The 25,451-nt window shown below is 38.2% G+C and overlaps 1 protein-coding gene across 1 annotated transcript in view; it reads left to right on the plus strand.

Moving 5' to 3' along the window:
• Positions 1-7,384: 7,384 nt before the first annotated feature.
• Positions 7,385-25,451, plus strand: part of SH3GL2 (SH3 domain containing GRB2 like 2, endophilin A1) — a 48,568-nt gene continuing 30,501 nt past the window's right edge. Inside the window, exons 1-2 of the mRNA XM_063081085.1 lie at positions 7,385-7,408; positions 15,625-15,697. Coding sequence (XP_062937155.1) covers positions 7,400-7,408; positions 15,625-15,697 — 82 coding nt within the window. The 5' untranslated portion in view covers positions 7,385-7,399. The remainder of the gene's footprint in view (positions 7,409-15,624; positions 15,698-25,451) is intronic.

Here is a 25,451-nt window from a genome sequence, read left to right on the forward strand (position 1 = left end):
TGCCAGGAAATTTCTCTTCACAAATGAAAGTTCAGGTGGACTCCTTGCCTATCAACTGAATCATCAAGCATCAGGTTCATTTTTTTTTTCTCTTTATTCTGTTTTTTCACTCAAGAGAATTTATGACGGAGCTTTAAATAGAATTTTTAAAAAACTGCTGTATGACTTAATTCTAGAATCTAATTTTAGCAGATACTGTTATCTTATAATTTGTTTAACTTCAGTGGCTTATTGCAGTGTACTGTGAAACTGAATACATGTTTTGTTTTGTTTTTTTTCCCCGAGATGGGAAACTTTATGGAAATATCATCCCCCTTTGCTGAACTGCCCTCTTAAATTACCCCTTATCTGATAAGAAACTAAATTTCAGGGAGTTGAAAAATAGAAGCTGGTTGGTTTTTATTCTGTGCATTGTGTATACTTTTAAATTTTTTCCATAAGGCAAAATAGGATCACTTGCAGATGAAATCACAGGTGATAGTTATAAACTATATTTCCAGAGAAGAATTGAAAGCTCTGCGTGATACCTCTGTAATAAATTTTATCAACCCTTTTTGAGAGTCATATGTAAGTAATTGGCTCCATAGTGTATGCGAAATTCTCGCTTTGGGGAAGTGGAGCTTAGAAAGTGATTACTTTAAACCCCAGTGAACCACACCAGAAACAATTAGAACCTCATACAAATCAATTTCTGCATTTTCAATGTAGTATTTGACAAGGAACAAGGTAGGTTTGGAAGCTGGGAAAAAGGCCAAGTACTTAACTCACCCAAATTTATTTTAAAGTTTTTAGCTCTAGGTACTCACACAAAAAAACCAGTCTATATCCTGTCAAATTCTTGGAGGGATGGGGTGGGAGAATCACCGGTTTTGATATTATGTAAAAGGAACTTTTCTAGTTTTCTTCGATATACAAACTCTACTTGATAGTGAGAAAGTCAGAATTGGCTCAATCTAGATAGACAAAAATTCCATTACTCATTTTCTAAGAAAATCTTAAATTTCTGGATAGGAAAAATAAATTTTTTTTGAAATCCATGTTCAACACATCATGGCATTTAAGCATTCCAATTTAATGACAGCTGAGAAAAACTAGTGTGGGACTTGTATCCCATAAAGTGAATCCACTGTGTCTTTCATACATGGGAATACCACCATCTGGAAAAATGAGATCTACATCTATTTCTCTAAATACCAAGAAAATACTGCTGTAATTTTGATTGTCCTGTTTTCCTCTAAGTATTTGATATATCATCAAGTATTATAATTTTTTTTATTTTTTACTACTTTACTAATGAATAACAATCTAAAGAACTTTCATGAAGTCAGGAGATGGGCTTCTTTTAGTTATTATCAGAGATGATGCCTTTCTACAATTATTGGGAAAACAGTGCAGCATTCTACTGGGGTGGTTATTACAACTTCTTTCTGAAGAGGTTTTGTGTTCTTGTGTTGTTCTTTAATAATGTGTTTAAATTACATTTAGAAGTTTTTGCTAAATGTAAGAAGCCAACTTAAAATTCTACCTTTCATGTGAGTAAGACTTTATATTAAGGCATAATAACCTTTTTTTAAATAATGATTTTTGATAGGTTACAAAGTGCTCTTACACATATTTTCTAATTTAATTCTCAAAAAGTACAGTATTTGATGATGTTGATTTTTATTTCTCAGGTGAGGTGAAGAAATTGAGGCACTAAGCAGTTATGTATTTTCTCTTTCATACAGCTGTTAGGTTGTATTGTCAGAACTGGAATTCATGTCTCTTGACTCTGAATCCAATATTTTAGAAACCTTGCCTCAAATGGCTCTCATTTACTGAATTAATTATCAGAGAGATTTCTTGTACACATAATTTTATGGATTCCTCCATAATGCAGATTCATCACGTTAATATATGTGTTTTAATTGTTGCTCTTAAGAACAAGCTATACTTAATTTATGGAATGTTAATTGAAGTAATTCTATTTTAGTATTAATAAACAAGTAGTTGCAATACTTATTTATGGTCGTTTTTTAAAAAAGCATTTTGATAAGTGTTATACTTACTTTCTCTCATATGTATGTGGATATATACACACACAAACACATTTGCCCACATCTGTTTATATACACACATATGTGTGTATGCATATAAACTAAAATGCATGTATATTTAGAGAGCACCAGGATTAATAGGGAGAATGTATATCATTAATACTAATTGAGATTGTATTAAAAGTAATATAGTAGATGAATACAGAGTAGTTATAATGAAGATAGTTAGAATTTTCTTTAGCCTTGGCTGTAAATAAAATATCTACCATATATCATAGTTTGCTGAATTTTCTTAGTTTTTTGCCTGTTGCTGATAGAGCAAAAGATATGCTTTAGAGGGGAGATTAAACTCTCAGAAAGGGATGCAGAACCAGTGCTGACTCATAGTCAAGTATAGTGTCTTTAATTTACATACAATTTTTGGTATTAGAATAACTCATTGAGATAATTTATTTCTGCTTCACTCTGCAGCACTATGTTATGTAGTGCAGTCTTAGACATTTTCAAACAAAAAAGCGTTTAATATGATTCCTGCCTTAAGCATCTTACATTTCAGGTGAGCAAAGATCCTCAGCAGTTTTACTCATCAAGTAGTTAGTTCCAGGTACTCCATCACATGGTGAATCTCATTAAAAGTGCAAAAAAATTTGATAACTTCCAGCTAGGATGGGCAGTCACAGATGATGGAGAAGGTGAAATCTGGGTGGCTATTTTAGATGATTGGTATGATTTGAAGAGTAGAAAAGGGAAATAGGTCCAGGTACAAAGCAGAGGGAACAAACAGCACATTTGGTGGATGGTAAGGAAACCTGGCTTTGTGTGATGAATACTGGGAGGGAGATAAAGCTGAACGAAAACTGAGCAGTTAGGAGATAAATAACTTTGCAGGTGTGGGAAGGTATGAATGAATTTGGTTTTAAGTCTATTGAATTTCACTGATGATGTGATTTTCAAGGAGACCTTTATAAAAGGCACTTGGAGATATGGTAGTGGCTCTTAAGTATTTAGTAAATGAAATGCAGTGCTGGGAAGAATCAGCTGCAGCTAGAGAATGGAGTATCCACTGCCTAGAGGTGACAGTTTACTTGGGGGAGGATGACTCATTGTTGGAAAGCAGTGCAGCATCCTTTGGGCTGGGAACAGTGGTCATTTATTTAAGCTGTCTCTTGCTTCTGGTCCTCTCTGATATTTTTCTTATTTGGTATATGGAGAAAAATAACAGGAGACAGTCACTACTGCAGACTCAAAATTGAGACTTCTAATTTAAAACATGAGTTGATTGTATTATTTTCTTTTTAAAAAGTTGTGCTTTTTGGAAGACCATTTCAGAGTGATGTGATCAGTCTTATTTGCCTCACTTTATGCTGCCTCTCAGTCATTTTAAAATTAATATTTATGAAAGTACATTGCAGTTCAGTTCAGAAGATCTTCACTGAGTACCTCTTGTGAGGAATACAGTGAAGAATAAGGTAGGGGAAGATGAGTCTTTTGATTTGGTTGGAATACAGAGTGTATGAGAAGTGTAATAGCAGATGAAATTAGAAGTGTACGTTCTCAATGTTGTACTAAAAGGGTACCATGGAGGGTTTTGAACCTTCAGTGTTTAGGTTGCTAAATGGTACAGGGGAACATATTGGCTCACTTGCACTGTTCTGTTTGATTCAAATACCTTTTGTTGATGTTTGTTTAAATAGGTGACCAATTTCTCAAACAGCAAGCATATTAGTCAAAGTATATTGAAAACATCAGAAAATATTCAGTAGTTTGAAGTCTTAGTTCTAGTTATACTACCTCACTGGAAAATAATAGCACAAAATAAATGGTACCAGGTAAGGAAAACAAAACTCTTCATTATTGGCCAGGTGGACTCAGGGAACTTGTATTCTTCACCTTCATTCTTACGCATAAAACAAAAGGAGGTTTTAGTAACATTATTTAAAGAACAGGAGGAGAAAATATTTGCCAGACTACTAGGGAATGAGCCAGTTGTTATTTAGGCCACTGTTTAATTCATTGCCTTGATATATTTAGATCTTTTGTGACTTGGAAAAATAGCCTAAAGAACAATGTAGATGTCATCTTAAATATTACTTTTTTCCAGGAATCTAATTAGGTAAGAAATTTTTATATCAACCAACCAATCTGGCCAGTATCAGTCAGTATCTACCTGCTAGCGTCTTTCACTGTTTCATGAACTATTTCTCTCAGAGCAGCTCAAATGTCAGCTTTTGCAAGGAAGAGAAGTGATCTCTCTTGCTTTCACTCTCACTGATGCATTGTCCTTTCTTCTCCCTCTCCTCATCCCACTCCCTCCGTCTCTGTCTCTCTTTTTGAACACTCTCTCATGTGTGTGCACGCGTGTACACACGTAGTACTTGTAAACCGCATGGTTAAAGCCCATAGACTGATGAGTTGTCCTCAATGTGAGTTACCAAGACTACTTCTAAATTATTAATGGCCAGTGTGATCCCATTTTGTATCCCATTTGAGATAGTGAGCCAGCTCCTGTGGTGTTAAGCTGTTGAATGTAAAAAGGGGAAATTAAAATCACTCTCAGTTGAGCAATATAGTATTGAAAGTGTGATACGGACCCTTATGCTTTTGAGGAGGGCTGTGTTATATTTCGTAGAGGTGGTCAAAATGTGATTAACCCAAGGTTACCAGGGTTCTCTAGTATTACTTACTATAAATGGAGGCATTTTTCAGCTACATATTTTTTGTGTCCATTTTGCAAACACAGTTCAATGTTTGATTCACAGATCATGTTAGGAATCTATCTATAGTGATCCTCTTTAACAAAAATGGGACCTTGGGATATAGTGAGTTCCCTGACATTAGAGACAGTCATGTAGAATGGAGATGACAATTGATTTGGGACTGTGTAGCACATATTTCTTCGTTGTGTGAGAGTTCAACTAGATAAGCATTTCCCAGCCCAAATTTAACAGAGTAAACCATGTACTTCAAGAATAACATGCAGGAGGGGCTGAAGTATGAGATAAAACTGCTGTCATTGAGAAAACTGAAAGGGAGGGAATCAGAGTGAAAGAGTAAAAATTTGTTTGGTGATAGGAAAATTTGGTATTAATAATCTTTAAGGCCCCTTCTGTTCCCGATTTGCTATAACTTAAACTTGAATATACAGGTCAAGTCAGTGGCACTTGGAATTCCACTAGGAGGTTTTAAACTGAATTCTAGTTAACCACCCCCCTCCCACCCCCAGTTTCTGATTTGGTAAACGTCCTAAAGAACACAGGCAAAAAAGCTGACTGCTAGACCAGATCACAGCTGGTACAGGCTTTAGATTAGGCAGTATTGATGCTAGACAAAGACTGGATCTGAGCAGACTGATGAAATAGGTGACAGTCAGCATCACACAGGGCACAGGTTAAGTAAGAAGGCTGATGTCAAAGATCAGGAGTTAAGGCAGCGAAACCACCTCGGCCATCTGAATCTAATGGAATTTCAGGCAGAGGAGGCCAGAACCACGGACAGCTCCTCAAAGCTGTGGTGCTGATGTGAAGTCTGGGAGTTGCATGGAAAAACTGTGTTCAGGTCCTAGTTCCACCTCTTCCTTGCTGAAGGTGTCTACTATGGACAGGTGACTTAATTTATGCAACATTCAGCTTTCTCACCTGCAACATAGCAATAATAACTGTTCTACATAGTTCTCAGGGTACATATTAAATGATAAATTACAAATGAAAGTATGTGTCGGTGGTACAAATTAGAAATGTTAAGACTGTTTTTATTAACCTTTCACTTTGAATCATTAATCTTTATGTAAGACTGTGTTATGTTAACAAAATTTTCTAGCTTCTTAAAGTATGAACAACAATTAAATAAATTGATGGGAGAAACTAAGACTATAAACAGATATATACTTTGTTGGTGAGAGAAGAGAAATGGGATTTATTGCACACCTTGTAGGTTCAGACACAGGTTCTTATAGTTATTATGCCATATAATTTTCATAGCAACTCTGTGTACCTAGAGAAGAGTAGAGGAATCAGTCCATGCCATGTTCTTCCACCACACCATAGTCCTTCTGTTACCACTGGTGTAATAAAATGGGTGGCATCTGGTATGGAGGGCCAGAGTTTTGATAGGATTCTGGCCCTTGGCTTTCCCAAGAGTGAGCTCTTCTGAAGGTTTCCCTTGTGGCAGAAAGCGGGAGTGAAGGATACAGAGAAAGAGAGGGCAAGGAAGACACTTCAGGCTCCAACAAGATGATATCAGAGTTTCCATGGCCAGGAGATGGAGCCACGTATCCAGGAGTCCTTTTGAGGGATGACCCAGGGTGTTGCTGAGATTGCTGCAGATTGGCCGTGGTGGGGATCCCCTGCAAAGACCCACAACCCAGCAGCTATTGAAGGAAATTAAAAATCATATTTCAATATCTGTGTTATAACTATATGTAATACAGTGACATTTTATGGAAAAGCATCTAACTGTACAATTAGGGTATGTTAAAGGGAATGAAAGCCTGTGGCATTAGCATTTAGTATTCCTGTCTTTGATGAAACCAAAGTATTATTCATGTGATCCCTTCATACATTTTTATTAGACTTAATTTGAATCATTATTTCAGAATAGAGTATCTAATTTTATGAACATGTATTTCACACATGGAAAATGACCCTTCACATTTGTTAATTGATAAATATAAAATGTGTGATAAAGGGAGATGATTGGATAGCAAACAAATGCCTTCAACATCTTTCCATGTAGTTGGTCTTATTCATACATAAGGATGGAGACAGGTTCAGGAAGCCTTATAAGACTACTTACAACTCAAGTCCTTTGATCCGAAGATCAGCTGTTGTTTTTTTTCTTTCCTTACAGGTTTGATAGATGCTTGTGATTATCAGCTCAATAACCCATTGAGGAATAGGTTGAACAAGTAGCAATTTTCTGCTTAGATAGTATTTTAGATCCATTACCAGAGGGAAATGATTATTGTGTGATGCTGTTGTCCCTTAGAACTTTCATAAGGAAAATGTTAGTGCTTAGGTAGTCATGCAATGATTCATACAATATCCAATAGAAAGAACACTGAGGTTGAAATCAGAAGATACAAGTTTGAATTCCTACTTTAGTACCCAGCAGGTACATGGCCTGTAGTAAGTCACTTAAACCTTCAAAGACACAGTTTCCTCCTGTGAAAATGGGACTCTCCCCTATGTCAGAGAATGGATGTAAGATTACATTTGATGATGTTTGTGAAAGTGCTTATAACTTTTAATGCATCTTTTTACAAGAAACTATTTACAGTAATTCTGTTTTGTGGTTATTTTCTACAGAAAGTGAGTGAGAAGGTTGGAGGAGCCGAAGGAACCAAGCTAGACGATGACTTCAAAGAGATGGAGAGGGTAAGTCTTCAGCACTTAGAGCTGTCTTTGCCATGGATTCGTCCACCATGATAAGAGAAGAGAGAAGGGAAGGGGAAGCTCCACTGCTATCTTACAATAATACATTTGTTATGTAAGAAAATGCTCTTTTTTAGTGTATATTTTAAAACAGAAACTGTAAAGTATCCTGCCTTCCCTTTGTACTATCCTGAAAATAAAATCTCAGTGATGGTGAAATGTCATAGTGTACTTTTTAAATTTTATTTTCACTTTTACAAATGAGGACAATGTGGAGCTGGTGTCTGAATTAGCGTAAGGTGGAAAGAAGAGCAGAGAAGGTGGAGGATGATGTTCCAAGTGTTTATGGGAGAGTTGGAGTCACTTTTCTGGCTTTTGTGGACTTTCCTGACAGGACAGTGCTAGCCAGAGGCAGCAGGGGATAATAGAGAGAGTGAGGTCTTGGAGTCTGTCCGACCTTGGCCCCACCTCCACTTCTACCGCTGATTGCAAAAGTCCATTTATTGCTCAGAGCCTCTATTTTTTAATAAAGTTAAAGTGAGAATACTCATATCCACTTGGGGGATTTTTATTAAGGATTAAAAATAATGTGAATCATTTTAGTGTTCTGCCTAAAAGATACCAGATTCTCAGCACGTGAGGGGTGGAGATAGGTGGCGAACAAAATATCTCATTTCATTTCTCTTGGAACATAAGCCATATTTTCTCTACCGCTTTTCTTTCACTTTGAGGCTGTTCATAGCAAGTGATTTTAGGCTTATGATTAAGAGTAAGTTTTGAATTGTGTGAAGAAATATTTTAGGTGTTAGGCTGCTTGCTCGTGGGTAATGGATATGGAAGTATGAATCCTGTACTTGAACAGAAGAGCATGTTGCAAGCCACTACCACATTTAAGCATTATTAAGAGTATTGCTTTTGAACATTATTGTAACAAAGTGATATGGATTGAATTGTGTCCCCCAAGTTTATTATTAACTTAATGTATTAGAAACTTGATCTCCACTGTGACTGTTAAGAGGGTGGGAAATCCTATTATGGTAGTTGAAAGGTGGGACCTTGAAGAGGTGTTTAGATTCTGGACCATGCCCTAATAAATGGATTAATAATGGTGGTCATGGCTTGGTTCTGAGGGCTTTAAGAGGAGAGCATGTGAAAGTCTCTCTCTCTCTACTTCCGCCATCTCAAAATGTGACACTCTATGTCTCTGAAGCCACCACCAAGGAAGGCCTTCACCAGATGTTGTCCCTAGCCTTTGGACTTCCCATCCTCAGAAACTGTAAGCAATAAATTTTGGTTTTTTACAAATACCCAGTTCCAGGTATTTTGTTAAAAGCAACAGAAACTAATACACAAAGCGATTTTCTTCTTAATTTTCTGATTTTTATTCTACCAAAAGTTTCTTAGGGGTCTGATATATTTTTTCTTGGTCCACATCAGTTTCAGGAGGCTGCCTTCATTTTACTATTTCTGCTATGTTTGCATGAAAAGTCAAGCAAAGCAAATTTCTAGGTGCTTTCTGCCTTGTCTTTTTCAGTTCTCTCCTGATGAGTTTATCAATGAATTCAACAAATATTTGCTATGTGCCTCCTATGAACCAGGCATGGGATATAGACAAGGTTCCCTGGGTGTATGAAGTTCATAGTCTAGTGGGGAAGACAGATACTGGACAAATGACCAGTGTGGCAAGGCTAACAGAACACTGTGCTAGAGAAGCCTAGAATAGAGGAGACTCACCCACATAGGGGTGATGGTCAGGGAAGACCTTCCTGGTATTTAAGTGAAGATGTGGAGGATGAGTAAGAGCAGAGCTTAGCGTGTTTCTGGTAAAGAAAACAGCATGCAAGCAGGAAAGAGAGAACAAATGAATTCCTGGGAAAAAGGTGAGTAGCCAAACGGCAGGGGTCTTGTGAAATGAGACTAAGTAGTGTTGACCTACCTGTTCATGCTGGCAAAGTTCTTGAGATTGGCCTTGCTTATGGGTACCCACTGGTGAGGAGGTTTTATAATAGAGTCCTGAGTCCCCGTCACTAGTCTGAGAAGCCAGCCTCTTAAACCTAAAACCTGTTAGCAACTTGCCTCAACTGGATTGACGTCTGCATTGGTCCCTCTTTCTCATCTCTGGATGGTTCTAAATACCACCTGATCTTCTATCAGTGCTGGTAGCCACTGATTTTCATAGTTCTGGACATAGTATTCTACCCATCTTCCTTCTACAGTACCTGAGACACTGATAAAGGTTCCCAACGTGACTTGACTTTGACTCTTCCATTCCCTGTAATATTGGAGTTCCTCACCTCTCATTATGAACAGTCTGCTAATTTGCACCAGCTGCTGTCTACACTGGTCTTGATTGATCCCCCTTATCTATTGATGCTTCTCCTCCCCCCCTCTCCAGGAGGGCATTTATAGTATGCCATGTGGCAAGTGCTATGTTGTTAATGACAGATTAGGCAGATATTTAGGAAGTACCAGGAGTTAGAATTTGAATCTTGCTTTTAAGCATCTGCCAGGATTAAAGGTAATAAGCGAGATAGCTCACTGTCTGAGCTAAGACAAGCTTAATTTCTTTCTTAAAGAGAATAAAAAGAGTAGGAATTTTGGAGAACAGACTAGAGTTTATCACTGAGCAACTAATTAGACTCTTTCAGACTTATTTTGTTATGAAATTCAAGCCAGTCATGTAAACTAATTGAAATAAAAGAGAATTTTGCAGGTATTGTATTTCAGGTAAATACCCATGGACATCTCTCAGCCTGAAGGCGAAGTACAAAGGTTTATTTCTCCTATTTCTTATAAGAAGAGTTTCTGAAGCTTTTATTTCAAAATCTAGATATTCCTGCAGTAAAATTAACTTCTAATCGTTTCAAGAACATGCCCATGTTTCTGTGTTTGTGTTGATTATTTAGATTTCAATACAGTGTGGAAATTGTTTTATTCCATTTTATGCCACACATTTTTTGTCTTATCTATGGTTCTGTTGCATATTGTGTACTCTCTACCTATGCTAAATTTATATTTAAAGGCATAAGATTTCTATGATAATCGAAAAACACTTGCTTTGGATTTAAAATCTCAAATCTTTTCTCTCCTGTTAATCTGTTTATTACTCATAAATATATTTTAGTTCAGTGTTTCCAAGCCTACAGAAGAATTGCCTTTTCATAGTTGGTTTTCTGTTCATCAGGCATTTGGGGTAGAGGGACCTTTGTTCGGCTGTATTCTCAGAGGTGCAATTACACAGGAAAATGAAATAAATTAGAGGTTTGCATCAAGCAGCACTACTGACAGAGAGAAGTGGTTATTTATTCCTAGAGGTTGTTTCTCAGTTCAACCGCCCCAGCCATTCTTCTGCTGAGATAGAGTAAAATCTCCAAGAGTCTCTTAGCCGTCACAGGTGGAATCCTGTGGCTGTGTTGTCTCTGTAGGAATCCGACTGTAATGACTCCTCTTTTAGTGCCTTCCATGGAATTGTTTCTGATTTAGTTCTAAGTGCTACTGTTGCTTCATTAAACACAGGCTAAATTTCTTTCTATGGTGCAGACATTGAGTGGATTTTTTAAAAGAGGAAGTTCTGGAATTTGAGGAGGCTCTGGTTCCTTCTCAGATTTTTATCAGTTGTTGCAATGATTCTGTGGGTTTTTGGTGTGTAGTCACATTCATTAATTCACTTGAAAATCTGTAAATGCCAACATGTGCCAGGCATTGTTCTGGGCACCACACGTACAAAGATGATTAAGGCACAGTCCCCGCCTTAATCATCTTTGATTCATGGGAGTTTCAGTTATGATGGAAAAAATAAATCAGTGGCTTACAGGGCATGGTGCTTGGTATCATAGGGAGGATTCCCATGGAAGACCGAGGAGAGATGCCTAACCCGGGCTAGATAGTGGAAGCTTCCTAGAGGAGAGGGTGCCTGAGCTAAATCCTGAGACATTCCCTTGTTCACGCATATATGGGTAATGCAGATTTCCATGTCAAGGAGTAGAGTATCCCTTTTTGCAGTCCAAAAAGTGTTCTGGGAGATCCCTTATGTTGAAATCAGAAGGGGTCCTAGGATTGGAAACATGACTACAGGCTTTTTAATGAACATGGAATTCTTCTTAAGGAGCACCTCAGTTTTAATGAAAGCATCGTGAGAGAGAATGGAAAGAATGCCATTCTATGTAAGAATAGGAAAGAGGATCGTTGACAAAGTAGGATGTGGAAAAAGGCCTATAGGAAAATGTCCATGGTCATTATCTTCATACACTCTTTATTATCATTGGGTGGAGAGGGGTTCAATCCTATCCAACCTCATGTGGTAGAACTAGAATTAATGAGTAGAAACCATGGGGAATAGGTTCTGGATGTTTTTTGTTTTGTTTTGTTTTAAGGCCTCAGGAGTGACTGAAGTCCCTATCACTGCCCTTGCTCAAGCAGGCTAAACCCACAGTTCCAGTTGTCCTATGAAGCATACTCATCACCTCTTGCGTTTCATGGCAAGTAATTTGTTACTAATGAGATTACTTTTTAATGATATCACTCTGCCTTGGATTCCAGTGATGTCTCTCAAATTGGAAGAGAAAGGAGTAAAGTTGCAGCCAGTAGGCTCAGAGTAACACATATCCCCAAGTGCACTGTGGGCATCTGCCATGCCCATGGGGTGTCTTCATGGTGTGTTGGTAAGGCAGGAGATGTGGATTGTGGTGCTGACACACTCCCCACTGGTGTGGAGTTGTAAGAAAGGCCTGAACTTTAAAAACATCTTTCTACTTAGCCTGAATTCCATGAAGACAAGCTTTTAAGCGTATATTCATTAAAGGTAATGCCCAAGAAAACTAGCAGGAAAAAAAAAAACCCAAAAGCCCACACTGGGACAATCTCAGGTTTGTAACTTTGTTTTTGTTTTTCAAAACACTGTCAAGCTTTCTGAATACATAAGATAACTACTTTAAAGCAAGGCAGTTTAGGGACAGGTACATTAACTCATTCTGAGTCAGTAGGGAGCTATGCAAAACATCATGCTTAGACCAGCCGTATCTCACCGCCAGACAAACTTTCCAGGGTGCTGTTTTCATCCTGTCTTTGTGACTTGTTTATTTAGCTGTTCTTGTTTGGGTTTCTCAGTGCTTTAAGTGGGTGTGTGCGCATTTTTAACAGATGCATTTTTTTAACTTTAATGATAGAAAAATCAAGAATTAGAAAAGATTTTAGTATTTCAAATGACATTTTAACTTTTTTTTTTCATGTAACCACCATGAGTTGCCCCATGTCCAAGTGGGTGTTAATCCATCTATTATTGACTGCTAAACCCACAAACTATCTGTGCTCCATTGAAAGTATCTAATTTTTTCTTAAATTCTTCCTCTGCTTCCCTGTGACAGCATCTGGTATAATGTGGTATCTGACAGTATGTAATCATATCTTTCAGTCCTTTCATTGCTCCACATGTATTGTTCATGTGTGCTTCCACCTAAGTTCAGGAAACACTGACTTATATTTTCTCCAGGGGAGAAAGGTAACATTCAGATCCTCTGGAACAATAACTCCATTCTATTCAAGTCAGTGCTTTTCAGTTCTCTACCTTAGTGAAACTAGCACTTAGCATGGGGATTGGCAAATTTCTTTGTCAGTATTTTAGGCTTTTGGGTCAGAAGGCCTCTAAAGTCTCTGTTTGTGTTAAAGCACAAAAGCAACCGTTGACAGTGCTTAAATGAATGAGCATGGCTGTATTTCAATAAAACTTTATCTAAGGACATGGAAATTGTAGTTTTGTATAATTATGTGCAATGAAATAGTATTCTTATTTTGAGTTTTCCAACCATTCAAAAATTGTAAAAACAGATAGTGGCCCAGATTTGACCCACTGACAGTAGTTTGCCAACCCTCGACTTAGCATCAAGAAGAAAAATGTTACAGTGAATAAAGAAAGCTGAGAGAGCTATTTTTCTCCCTACCCAAAGTTGTAAATCATATGACTTAATAGTGAAGAAAGAACCTCCTGACTCTGAAATATTGAGAGTTGATAAAGTTTCATTGTTGAGAAAATTGAAGGAAAAAAACCCAGAAGAAATACATACCTACAGTTTTGCCTTCAGCAAAAACCTTATTTCACATAGAAGTTTTTATTTCCTAAAAACATGCCTGTATTTGTGTATATTTACAACTGTAAATATACACAAATATTATAACAGGCTTCCCTAATGGCTCCCCACCCCAATCCCAAGCAAGGTTAGTTAAAGATGGAGGCTCAGGAGTTCGCAAAAATGGGAGTAGTTGTAATTTAGGATGCATCAAAACTTATTTTCAAGTAACTGAGAATACTTTGAGCATTGAGTAAAATGATTGAGGAAATCAACGGCTACATGTTGTAAGTTCAGAGTTAAACCATGCTATTCTCAAATGGGAATAAGCTCTTGCCAGTTATAATAAATTAAGTGGAAATCTTTTTCATGCTAATATTATTAGGCCTGTTATTAACAAGAGAATACTTGACTTGGACATTGTGAGTTCAGGTATATAATAGCTTTCCTAGCAAGTGCCTAAAAAGACACATTCAGGATTCTCATAGGGATAGGGCCCTCGGCTTGTCTATGGCTGACACAGTATAGTAGCAAAAAAAGTCTTGGACATTATTATTGAGGACAGAGAGGGAGAGAAGTTAGAAATTTGTCAGCCTCCTACTGGACTTCAGAATATCAAACCGACATTGGACAATTCATTTCCTTTGGCACTCTTTCTTAGAAACTCTCTGATCCATGACCTTGGGAACTACTTTTTTTCCCCATAATAACAAAACTAGTTGTGTGACCCCCCCCTTTCCTTCTCTAATTCCTTAATTCCTGTCATATGGTCAGCAGGAGATAATGTGTTTGTCTTCCTGTCACACGTACAATGGATTTTATTAATTATTTAATAATGGAAAGTGTTGCAAATATTAAGTGTTGCAAAACTAAACTGAAAGATAAAATCTTCTACTGGGTGGATTATTGAAGAGAAGGAAGTTTACTCCATACAAGGGTGATTTTATATGCAGGTGCAGTAGGTTATGGAAAAGTTTTTTACATTTGAGGCAGGAGCCCTCTAATTCCAGTAGTAAAACAAACAAATAACTTTCCCATGGACTTAATTGATATCTGATTTTCCACCATTAAAAATTAATGTCTTTCACTCATACCTGTGTTTTATATTACATGCACATACCTTGCATAAGAAGATGCATTTATTCTCATTAGTCATTTGCCCTGTGGAGTGAATGTATGGTCCACTCATATCAATAAGAAAAGGATTTCAGCGGGGGAAGCAGAGAGGACCTAACTGCTCTGAGCAGTTTCTACGACCTCTCCTTGTGGGGCGAGGGGCCTGGCAAAGGGGGCGTGGTGAACTGTTGCAGGCAAACACTGACCATTCAAAGTTTTGTGAGGATAGACTCTAGCACCAAGATTTTTGTTTAGAATTATCAAAAAGTTCAAGGACTGACTAGAAATGTTAGCTCGAGATGTTTATTTTTTTTAAAATTTTTTTAATTTTTATTTTTTTTAAATTTTATTTTGTCGATATACATTTTGGCTGATTATTGCTCCCCATCACCAAAACCTCCCTCCCTTCTCCCTCCCCCCCAACAATGTCCTTTCTGTTTGCTTGTCGTATCAACTTCAAGTAATTGTGGTTGTTATATCTTCTCCCCCCCCCCCCGGTTGTGTGTGTGTGTGTGTGTGTGTGTGTGTGTGTGAATTTATATATTAATTTTTAGCTCCCACCAATAAGTGAGAACATGTGGTATTTCTCTTTCTGTGCCTGACTTGTTTCATACCCTCAGATGTTCTCAGAAGTTAAGTAAAAACTTTCCTTCTCTTACTTGAATGAGCAGTGTTGATACTGCATTATTCTTTCTTTAGGGCAGCAAAACCTGCCACCATGCCTGGCCCACTCTAGGCATCCGATAAATGCCTCTGGGGTAAAATACGATTCATATCTCCTCCTTAGTTTTGCCAGAAGATAATGAAATTTTAGGAAATTAACCAGCTTTTTCTTTGGATAAATAGGCTTTCTAGATCTAGTTAGAGCACAGCTGCATACAAAGTCATTACTTCTACTAGCTGCTGAGAGTCTCTCCCACGCTGTGGAACTTGTCATTGTTCTGTTGTGCCACTGATGGTTGGTTGTGCTAGACTCAAGCGAAAGCTCAGGTTCTAAGGTTAATGTTTTTGTCATTAAGAATATTTACTTTCTCATTTCAGAAAGTGGATGTCACCAGTAGGGCTGTGATGGAAATAATGACTAAAACAATTGAATACCTTCAACCCAATCCAGGTAAGGGATCATCTTATATGTTCGGAGTATCCTTCAAGATAAATTTTCATTTCTGTTTGGTAGACATTTTAAGTTTGGTGTACTTCTATTTCCTCAATGCACTTTTCTAGAGGTTCAATGACTTCGTGTATAGCACTTTGACTGGAGAGGGGGGCTTTTTAGAGCTCACACTGAAGTAACTGGAGGATCTGTAGTATATTATCCAACTGTAGCATATGTAACAAACAGCACGTACGGACAGCTTGGGTGATACATAATATCAGAATAACTACAAGCTGTTATCAATTGAAATTGACCTTTAATTTTCAAGAGATGGTAAGAAAATTGGAATAGTTTAAGATAAGATATAATAATGCCCAGAAGGCATGAAAAAGTAGGAAGGTGAATAGTTTTTGTGAAATACAGAGGATTTCTGTTCATTCGTCAACACTAAAGTCTTGATTCTGATTCTTCTCCAAGCACATCACAGATCAGCATTTGTTCCTACTAACCTGTTAAACTTTAAGAGAAAGGAGTTGTAATAGAGATAATGGAGCTATACCTTGGACAGGGAGCCAGGTAGACTTGGGGCAATCTCTATAGGCACGAGGTTTAGCAGAGCAAAGCAGTCTACAATATAGACCTCCTCAGTACTCTTCCTGTATATCAGTTCCTAATCACAGGGTGTAGAAACTTGAAGCAAGGCTGAATGTATTTAAGTGAGATGTATGGATATTGGAAAACTTACTCCTGAGACTAGTTCCTTGGGGAGTTTCAGGTTGGGATTCCATGTCTTTGGTGGTTCTGGGGAAGATGGTCAGCTCCAGTGTGTCTGAATGCTGAGCATTCCTGGGCAAGAGATAAGAAAGGGGGAGGGGACGGAAGAAGAGGAAGCAGGCAGGTGCAGTAGTGCTGGCTAGCTCTCTCCTGCCTCCTACTGTTGGCTGCTGCTCGCATTCAACTTTGTTTACCTATGACAGCACAGCTGCTATTTTGAAGATGAACAAACTATGTGGGAATAACATTCTGGATTTTTTTTTTCCCTTCTTGAAACATACTAGAGATGAGATTATGTGAGGGAGGAAAATATTGAAGAAAATATGGTAAGCTGTAGGAACCAGGAATTTAACTGAGTGGACCAGGTAAGTTTTCAAATGGTTAGAAAATTAGACAAAGAATAGCAAACATCAAGTATCTAATTTCCACCCAGAGCCGCCTTCGTAACCTTTATATTCCACAGAGGTGCAAAGACCTCTTAGATGCACATTTATTCCATACTATTTAAACAACTGTATTTAATAGATCAAGTTCTGAAAAGAGACTGCGCACCCTGCTTCGCCACAAGAAATCATTGTGTAGGAGCAAGAAATTTTTGTCTTTATCTTTGCATAGAACCTTGAAGTACTCTGTGATTTCCTGGGATTTACATGTGAATTGTGCTTGTAACTCACTGATGCCAAGCTAAGTGTAGGGAATGGGAGGAGAAATATAGTATTTATCAAACACAAATCCATTTTCAGTACAGTGCTAGTTATATACATTGTCTCATCTCTAAAAGTAAAGTTTTTTTCTTAATATAAAAACAAAACACAATTGAACAATTCATAGTATAAAAAGTAGAATAAAAATTCATTGTAATGCAGATTCTCGTTGGGGACCCATTAGTTTTCCTGGCTGTAATGGCATTGTGCTGTGTTGTAGGTAGGTGTAGTGAGTAGAATAGTCTGCCCATCCCAATTCTGGTCCACCTAGAATCTCAGAATGTGACCTTATTTGGAATTAGGGTCTTTGCAAATGTAATTAGTTAAGGATCTTGAGATGATCTCATCCTGGATTTAGGGTGGCCTTAAATCCAGTGACTGCTTTCCTTATGAGAAGAGGAGAGGACACAGAGAGACACAAGGAAGAGGACCACGTGGAAAATGAGCAGAAGTTGGAGTTATGCTGTCACAAGCCAAGGAACACCAGGAGCCACCACGCCAAGCTGAAAGAGGCAAGGAAGGATTTTTCCTATGGAGCCTCTGGAAGGAACTTTGCTGACACCTTGATTTCAGACTTCTGGCTTTCCTGAGCTGGGACAGAATAAATTCTGTTGTTTTAAGCCATCTGCTTTGTGTTAACTTGAAATGGCAGTCCTTGAAAACTAATATAGTAGGCCAGACTCATTTTATGCAAGAAAGACACGGGCCAGAGAATTTAAGAAACTTTCCATCTGCACACCTAGGAAGGGGTGAAGCCAGGATTAGAACCCAGGTATAACTGCTTCCTAAGTCCATGGCTCCTTCTGTTTTGTGATTCTTTCTCTGAGAAGAATGGGTTCAATTTCATTTAAGTGTAAAAGGTCCTTCACTTGCAGAGTGGGTACAATAGAAATTTAAAAAGGAAACAAATTGTGAAGTTCAAACATTTTTATTTTAATAAAAATGATGAAAGGAGGAGGTAATTGGGAAGATTTGAATTTTTAGAAATGACTTTTTTTATAGAATACTGAATGTGCTAATTAGCTGTCAATATAATGGTTTTATGACTACTTGAGAATTGAATGGACATCTGCCACCAAAGAGAACAATTAAGGCCATCACCAAGAAATCTCAGGTTGGTTTCAGAAAGCAGTTTTATATGGGTGGCCACATACATATATTAAAAAAATGTGTTACCCAAAAGAGTCCAGAATGAAACAATTTCATTTAACCATTGCACAGAATTTAGACAATCTGTATTTAATTGTTTATGACAAATACGATTTAGTCCCTCCCTGAATTTCTTGGCCTGAGAGCAGACACTGGCCACAGAGCTCTTGGAAGGTGGCTGGTAAAGAATGCTGGTTACTCAGAACCCAACTCCAGCTAACTGATGAGGTGGGGAAGGTGAATGGAGTCACAGGCCTGAAGGTCTGCGCTGTGAGAAAATGGAACACAGGGCTGTGAAGTCTTCCAGCTTGGACTGTGAAATTATTCTGGCAGGAACAGTGTAAACCTGTACAGATTTCCAAGCTGCTTAGATAAGAAATAATTTGAACATGAAAAGTACTTTGCACAAATTCCATTTTACTGGTTGTAAGCCCCTATTTTCATGGTATCTAAGAGCAAAGATCATTGAAGAAGATACAAATCAGTTTTCTTATTTAAGAATTCTTATGCCTTGTGGAGAAGAAAAAGGCAGTAAATCAGTGTTGTCTAATAGAAATATGATGCAAGCCACAACATAATGTAATTTCGAGTTTCTTGGGAGCCACTTTAAAAAGGTTAAATGAAAGATGAAATTGATTTTAATAACGTCTTGCTTAACCCAGCATATCCAAAATATTAACTAATATTAAACATTATTGAGATATTTTGTATTCTTTTTTTCCCTCAGACAGAATCTTTGAAAGTCCATGTGTATTTTACACTTACAGCACATCTCATTTTTTACTAGCCACATTTAAGTGCTCCACAGACCCAGGGAGCCAGTGGTTCCCATAGTGAACAGCATAGCACTAGGTAGTTGGTCATTCAATCTATTTATTATAGTTTCATGTATGTTTAATGTTTAGCTCCTTGGTTTATGTATATTAGTGGGTTTTTTTCAAATAGAGAAATGGACTCTTGATTTATGATCAGGATATCTTTAAGGCTTTTTCTGTTTTGTTTTATCTTCTGAAAATCTACTTCATGACACTACAGTGAAGATTTTCTCCTCAAATAGTTTAATAGACAGAGCCAGATTAGATTGTGTATCTTTCCAGCCTTAGCGTACTTGTTATGACAGAGACTTTTTCAGTTTGAACTGAGAAGTTCTTCTGACCCTGATGTCATAATCTAATACACACTTCCAAGCTGCTTAGATAAAAAGCAGTTTGAACATGAAAAATACTGTGCACAGTATGGGTTTGGTCCTCTATAGAAATGCTTTTCATTTGAATGCCTACGTGGTCTAACTTTTTCCAGCGTGTCTGAGATTAGGTTATTAAATTGGGATCATTAAAAATCTATTTAGAATTTTTTAATAATAATTTTAAATTTCATTTGTGGAATATTGCCTGTGGACATAAAAGTTAGCTGTATTAATTTTAAAATGTTCACTAGTCCCTGGAAAGATATTACTTCAGAATTTTTATATTTCTTCCCACAAGGTGCCCTCTTAATTATCCAAAGATGAATAAATACAAAGATTATAAGATATTTGGTAGTGGAACTGAAAATCGGTATGTGCGTTATTTGGCATTCATGTACCCAAATCTTTGGTTCCACAACCCACTGTGTTTGCTGTATTTCCTGGGGAGCAGAACGTGAGTTGCATGCATTTTTGTGTCTTTCAGGGCTCTTAGCATTGTACCTGAAACACTGTTTGCCCTCTCTGTGTCTACTGAATAGGTGTGGGATGAATATATACATCCTTCCCTTAAAGAATAAGGGATGTGCACTGAGTCTAGGAGCCAGAGCTTTTACTTTTCTAAACCCTAACACTGAAAAATAATCAAAATGTGGAAAGGACAGATTACAAAAGCAGTTGTGAATAAAATGTTAAACTTTAAAGGAATAGGGTCTTTGAAAGATAAACATATTAAAGAAGGAAATGTAAGGTGATAGGTGATATAATTCATATACTATATATTGAAAAAGCTGAAGAGTTTTTAGAGGAAAAGGTAAGTCATGCACTAGGTTGTATAATTCATACACTATGTATTGAAAAGGCTGGAGGGTTTTCCTATTTTTACTACATCTTTGGGGAAAATATTGAAAATAGGTTCCTAATATATTTGAGACACCTTAAGTAAAACACCAGTTTTAAAGTCAGCTGGAACTGGTAGATTAAGATACCCATTTCCTGTGTCTCTAAAGACTGCTAAAGAATGCTAAAGCCAGACCTTATTTAAAATATTATTAATCATAATAAATATTATACTATCGTTCATAGTCTTTTGGATTTTAGCCATCCTAACTGGGGTTAGATGGTATCTCAATGTGGTTTTGATTTGCATTTCCCGGATGCTGAGTGATGTTGAGCATTTTTTCATATGTCTGTTGGCCATTTGTATATCTTCCTTAGAGAAATGCCTACTTAGCTCTTTTGCCCATTTTTTAATTGGGTTGCTTGTTTTCTTCTTGTAAAGTTGTTTGAGTTCCTTATATATTCTGGATATTAATCCTTTGTCAGATGTATATTTTGCAAATATTTTCTCCCACTCTGTTGGTTGTCTTTTAACTCTTTTAATTGTTTCTTTTGCTGTGCAGAAGCTTTTTAGTTTGATATAATCCCATTTGTTTATTTTTCCTTTGGTTGCCCGTGCTTTTGGGGTCGTATTCATGAAGTCTGTGCCCAGTCCTATTTCCTGAAGTGTTTCTCCTATGTTTTCTTTAAGAAGTTTTATTGTCTCAGGGTGTATATTTAAATCCTTAATCCATTTTGAGTTGATTCTAGTATACGGTGAGAGGTATGGATCTAGTTTCATTCTCCTGCATATCGATATCCAGTTATCCCAGCACCACTTGCTGAAGAGGCAGTCCCTTCCCCAGTGAATAGGCTTGGTGCCTTTGTCAAAGATCAGATGGCAGTAAGTGTGTGGGTTGATTTCTGGATTCTCTATTCTATTCCATTGGTCAGTGTGTCTGTTTTTATGCCAGTACCATACTGTTTTGGTTATTATAGCTTTGTAGTATAGCTTAAAGTCAGGTAGTGTTATGCCTCCAGCTTTATTTTTTTTGCTGAGCATTGCTTTGGCTATTCGTGGTCTTTTATTGTTCCATATAAATGTCTGAATAGTTTTTTCCATTTCTGAGAAAAATGTCTTTGGAATTTTGATGGGGATTGCATTGAATTTGTATATCACTTTGGGTAGGATGGCTAAAATCCAAAAGACTATGAACGATAAATGCTGGCGAGGCTGCGGAGAAAAAGGAACTCTCATACATTGTTGGTGGGACTGCAAAATGGTGCAGCCTCTATGGAAAATGGTATGGAGGTTCCTTAAACAATTGCAAATAGATCTACCATACGACCCAGCCATCCCACTGTTGGGAATATACCCAGAGGAATGGAAATCATCAAGTCGAAGGTATACCTGTTCCCCAATGTTCATCGCAGCACTCTTTACAATAGCCAAGAGTTGGAACCAGCCCAAATGCCCATCATCAGATGAGTGGATACGGAAAATGTGGTACATCTACACAATGGAATACTACTCAGCTATAAAAACGAATGAAATACTGCCATTTGCAACAACATGGATGGACCTTGAGAGAATTATATTAAGTGAAACAAGTCAGGCACAGAAAGAGAAATACCACATGTTCTCACTTATTGGAGGGAGCTAAAAATTAATATATAAATTCACACACACACATACACACAAACCGGGGGGGGGGGGAAGAAGATATAACAACCACAATTATTTGAAGTTGATACAACAAGCAAACAGAAAGGACATTGTTGGGGGGAGGGGGGGAGGGAGAAGGGAGGGAGGTTTTGGTGATGGGGAGCAATAATCAGCTACAATGTATATCGACAAAATAAAATTTAAAAAAAAAAATAATAAATAAATATTATACTATACATTTAAAATGTGTGTGTGTATAAAATGAAGCCAATGGATCTAACTTTAGTAGTATTGAAGCGCTAATATGCTACGGAGTATAAATCCTCAGCATGACCATTAAGATCCAGTGTGGGTTGGCCCCTGTGCTCTCTCTTTTTTGCACAGGTTTGTTCTCCCTCATGTTGACCATACTGCAGCCTTACTGGCCTTTTAGTTTCTCCAGTGCTCCTAGTTCCTTCCAGTGTTAGGACTTTGTAGTGTCTGTTCTTTCTCCCTGGCATGCCCCTCCTGCCCCTTTTTGACTTTTGTCTTCTTACTCATCCTTCCTGTCTCCTCTTAAATATCATCTCCTCTGAAAGGCCTCTCCTGAGGCCCCAGCCTAAATCACGTCCACTCCAATTTTGCATTCCTGTGACACGTTCACATCACATGCATCTCCTCCACAAATCTCTGTAGTTGTTCCCCAGTTAGAGTAAAATTGTAAGTACTTACTGTGGTCCTGAAGATCTGACTTTATTTCCTACATTTCCAGCAATGTCCATCTTGCCCCCTCTGCACCGGTCTGGCCAGCCATCTCAAGCACACAAGCATGCTCAAGCACCTGGGCCCTGCCAGTCCTTCTACCTCAATCACTTCCTCTGCAGTGCTTCTGAAAGTCTTCACTCAGGTCTCTGCGCAAACATTACCCAATTTGTGCAGCTTCCCTGACATCTTGTTTAAAACATCAATGCGTATCACTCCCTAAGCCCTTTCCCTGTTTTATTTTTCTTCATAGCACTTAACCACCACTTAAACTTTTACTGTATGTTTACTTGCTAAAGTGTTGCTTGTCTCTGCCACCGTAATGCAAGTGGCCTGAGTGCGGGATCGTGGTTTGTACACCGCAAAGAGCCCAATTCTTTTATTGTATTCTTCATAATAATTTACTTTATTATTGTTTTATTTGTTCAATATACTGCCTTCACTCTTACTCTCCTATTTCACATTCTCCACATAGCCAGTCCTGTCCATAAAAGATGTAAATCATATCTTGTCCCTCCTCTGCTTGTAACTCTCCAGTGCCTTCTTCATTAAACTTAGAATAGACTGAAAGTACATCCTCTGCCTTGTTCCTGCCTCATGGTCTTTGCACAGGAAGTTCCTCTGCCTGGAACAGTCTTCTCCCAGCTCTCACTACCGCTGCTGCTTCCCACCACTCCACCCAATCAGACGCCTTCTCCTTGTACAGTTCTTTCCTAGCCACCCTATTTAAAGTAGCCTCTCCCCATCCCTGTCATATCACCTTCTATTATTTTCTGTCACCATTTGAAATTATCTTTTATTTTATCTTTTTAAAAATTGTCTGCCCATCACTCCCATTTCTCATCTAGAATGTAAGCTCCGCAAGGTTAGAGACTTGTCTGTCTTGTTTACTATCCCTAGTTTAAACAGTGCCCTCAATAAATATTTATTGTGTGAATGCTGTTTTCTCTCCCACTGTGTCAAAGATACGGACTTTGTTATATTCATTTATGTAGAGCCATTGCCTAGCACAGTGTTTGGTGCTCACCAGTCGTTTAATTTGCTGAATGAATGAATTAGATCATGTGGAGCATATTTAAGCTCTACCTTATAGAAGTAGCTAATCTTTCAGGTAGAGTTGTGGTCTACACACTTGCACAGACCACTATCAGACCTGTTACTTTGTCTGTGTGATCTGTGCTTAGTGTCATGCACAATTAATATATTTTGCAATTGCTTTGGAAGAAGTGTGAATGAGCATACTCTCATGCATAAGATGATTGGGCTGAAGCTATTGACAAAACATTCATATTTACAGACCTAGATAACAGTTGTTCCTGTTTTCAGATGAGAAAACTGAAGCAGCAAGATAGATTGAATAATTTGCCCAAAGTTACGCAACAGAAGATCCCGAATTTGTATCGAGATATGTCTGTCTCCAAAGTCCATTTTGTTTTCACTGTCATATGCTACAAAATATGAAGACACTTTCAGTCCTGGTATGTGTGGCAAATAGACTGTAGGAGGACCCCTAATGATGCACACCCTCTATAATCCCTTCTCCTTGAGTGTGAGTGAAGCCTGTGACTTGCTTCTAACCAATAAATATGACAAAGGTCATTGGATCAGCCACTCACCACTCCTTGATTAGGTTGCATTATGTGGCAAAGTTGATGGATGACATTCCCATGATCATGTTACATTATGTGTAAAACTGCCTTGGCAGACTGGGGTGAGAGATTCTCCTGCTGGCCTAAAAGAAGCAAACTGCCATCTCGTGACTGCCTCAGGAGAGGGCCCCAGGTTGGGGACTTTGGAGTGGTCTCAACCTAAGAGTGGCCACTAACTGCAGCCAGAAGCAGCTAGGGCCCTCCATCATACTACCACAAGGAGGTGAATTTTGTCAACTTGAGTGAGCCTGGAAGCAGATTCTTCCCCACTCAAGTTTCCAGATGATAAGGCAGCCTGGTGGACACCTTGTTTGCAGCCTTATGAGACCCTGCCCAGAGGACACAGTTAAGTCATGCTTGGACTTCTAATCTGCAGAAACTGAGATAATGAATGTGTGTTCTTTGAAGCCACTTAGTGTATGGTACTTTGTTATGAAGCATAGAAAACTAATACAATGGCTGTTTGTTCCACAACCAGAGCTCCTATTTCAAGCATATCAGTGTCTGGTGGGGCTATGAGGCTGTTTGACCCTGTTGCTTTTGGCTCCCTGAATACCTTATGCTGAAGCAGGAGGTAGATTGGGAACACCTGCCACTATCAGCTTAAGATGAAGTGTCCTGAGCCCCCTAGGGAGTGGTAGGACTGTCCATACAGAGACTGGAGATATCTTTGTGTTTTGGAACATGATAGCAAAAAGCACTTGGCATAGAGCCTGACACTTAGTAGGGGCTCCCTTCCCAGGGGCCTGCAGCTCTACCTGAGGGGATCTCAGGTACCTACCCAGAAATTCCTCTGCAGGCAATGCCTCTAGGGAAAAGTCCCACTGCAGGACCCTCCCCACAACGATGTCATAGTGTCAAGTGCCACCCTGTGTCTGCTCTGAAAACCTAAAGAAGCAAAGAATCATGAAGTTAGTACACTGAGGGTTGTGTATTTTTCAAATTGCACCAACTGTTTTATGCCCCTGTGGTGCAGTAGCCTGATTCCCAGGGCATGGTGAGAGACCTGTGTTGGTCCCTGCAAGACCCCATTCTGAGGTCAGAGATGTTTGCTGTCATGAGTTCTTAGAACTGCTGATAGTGTACC

The sequence above is a fragment of the Cynocephalus volans genome, chromosome 16 (genome assembly GCF_027409185.1).
Source record: "Cynocephalus volans isolate mCynVol1 chromosome 16, mCynVol1.pri, whole genome shotgun sequence".
Classification (NCBI taxonomy): domain Eukaryota; kingdom Metazoa; phylum Chordata; class Mammalia; order Dermoptera; family Cynocephalidae; genus Cynocephalus; species Cynocephalus volans.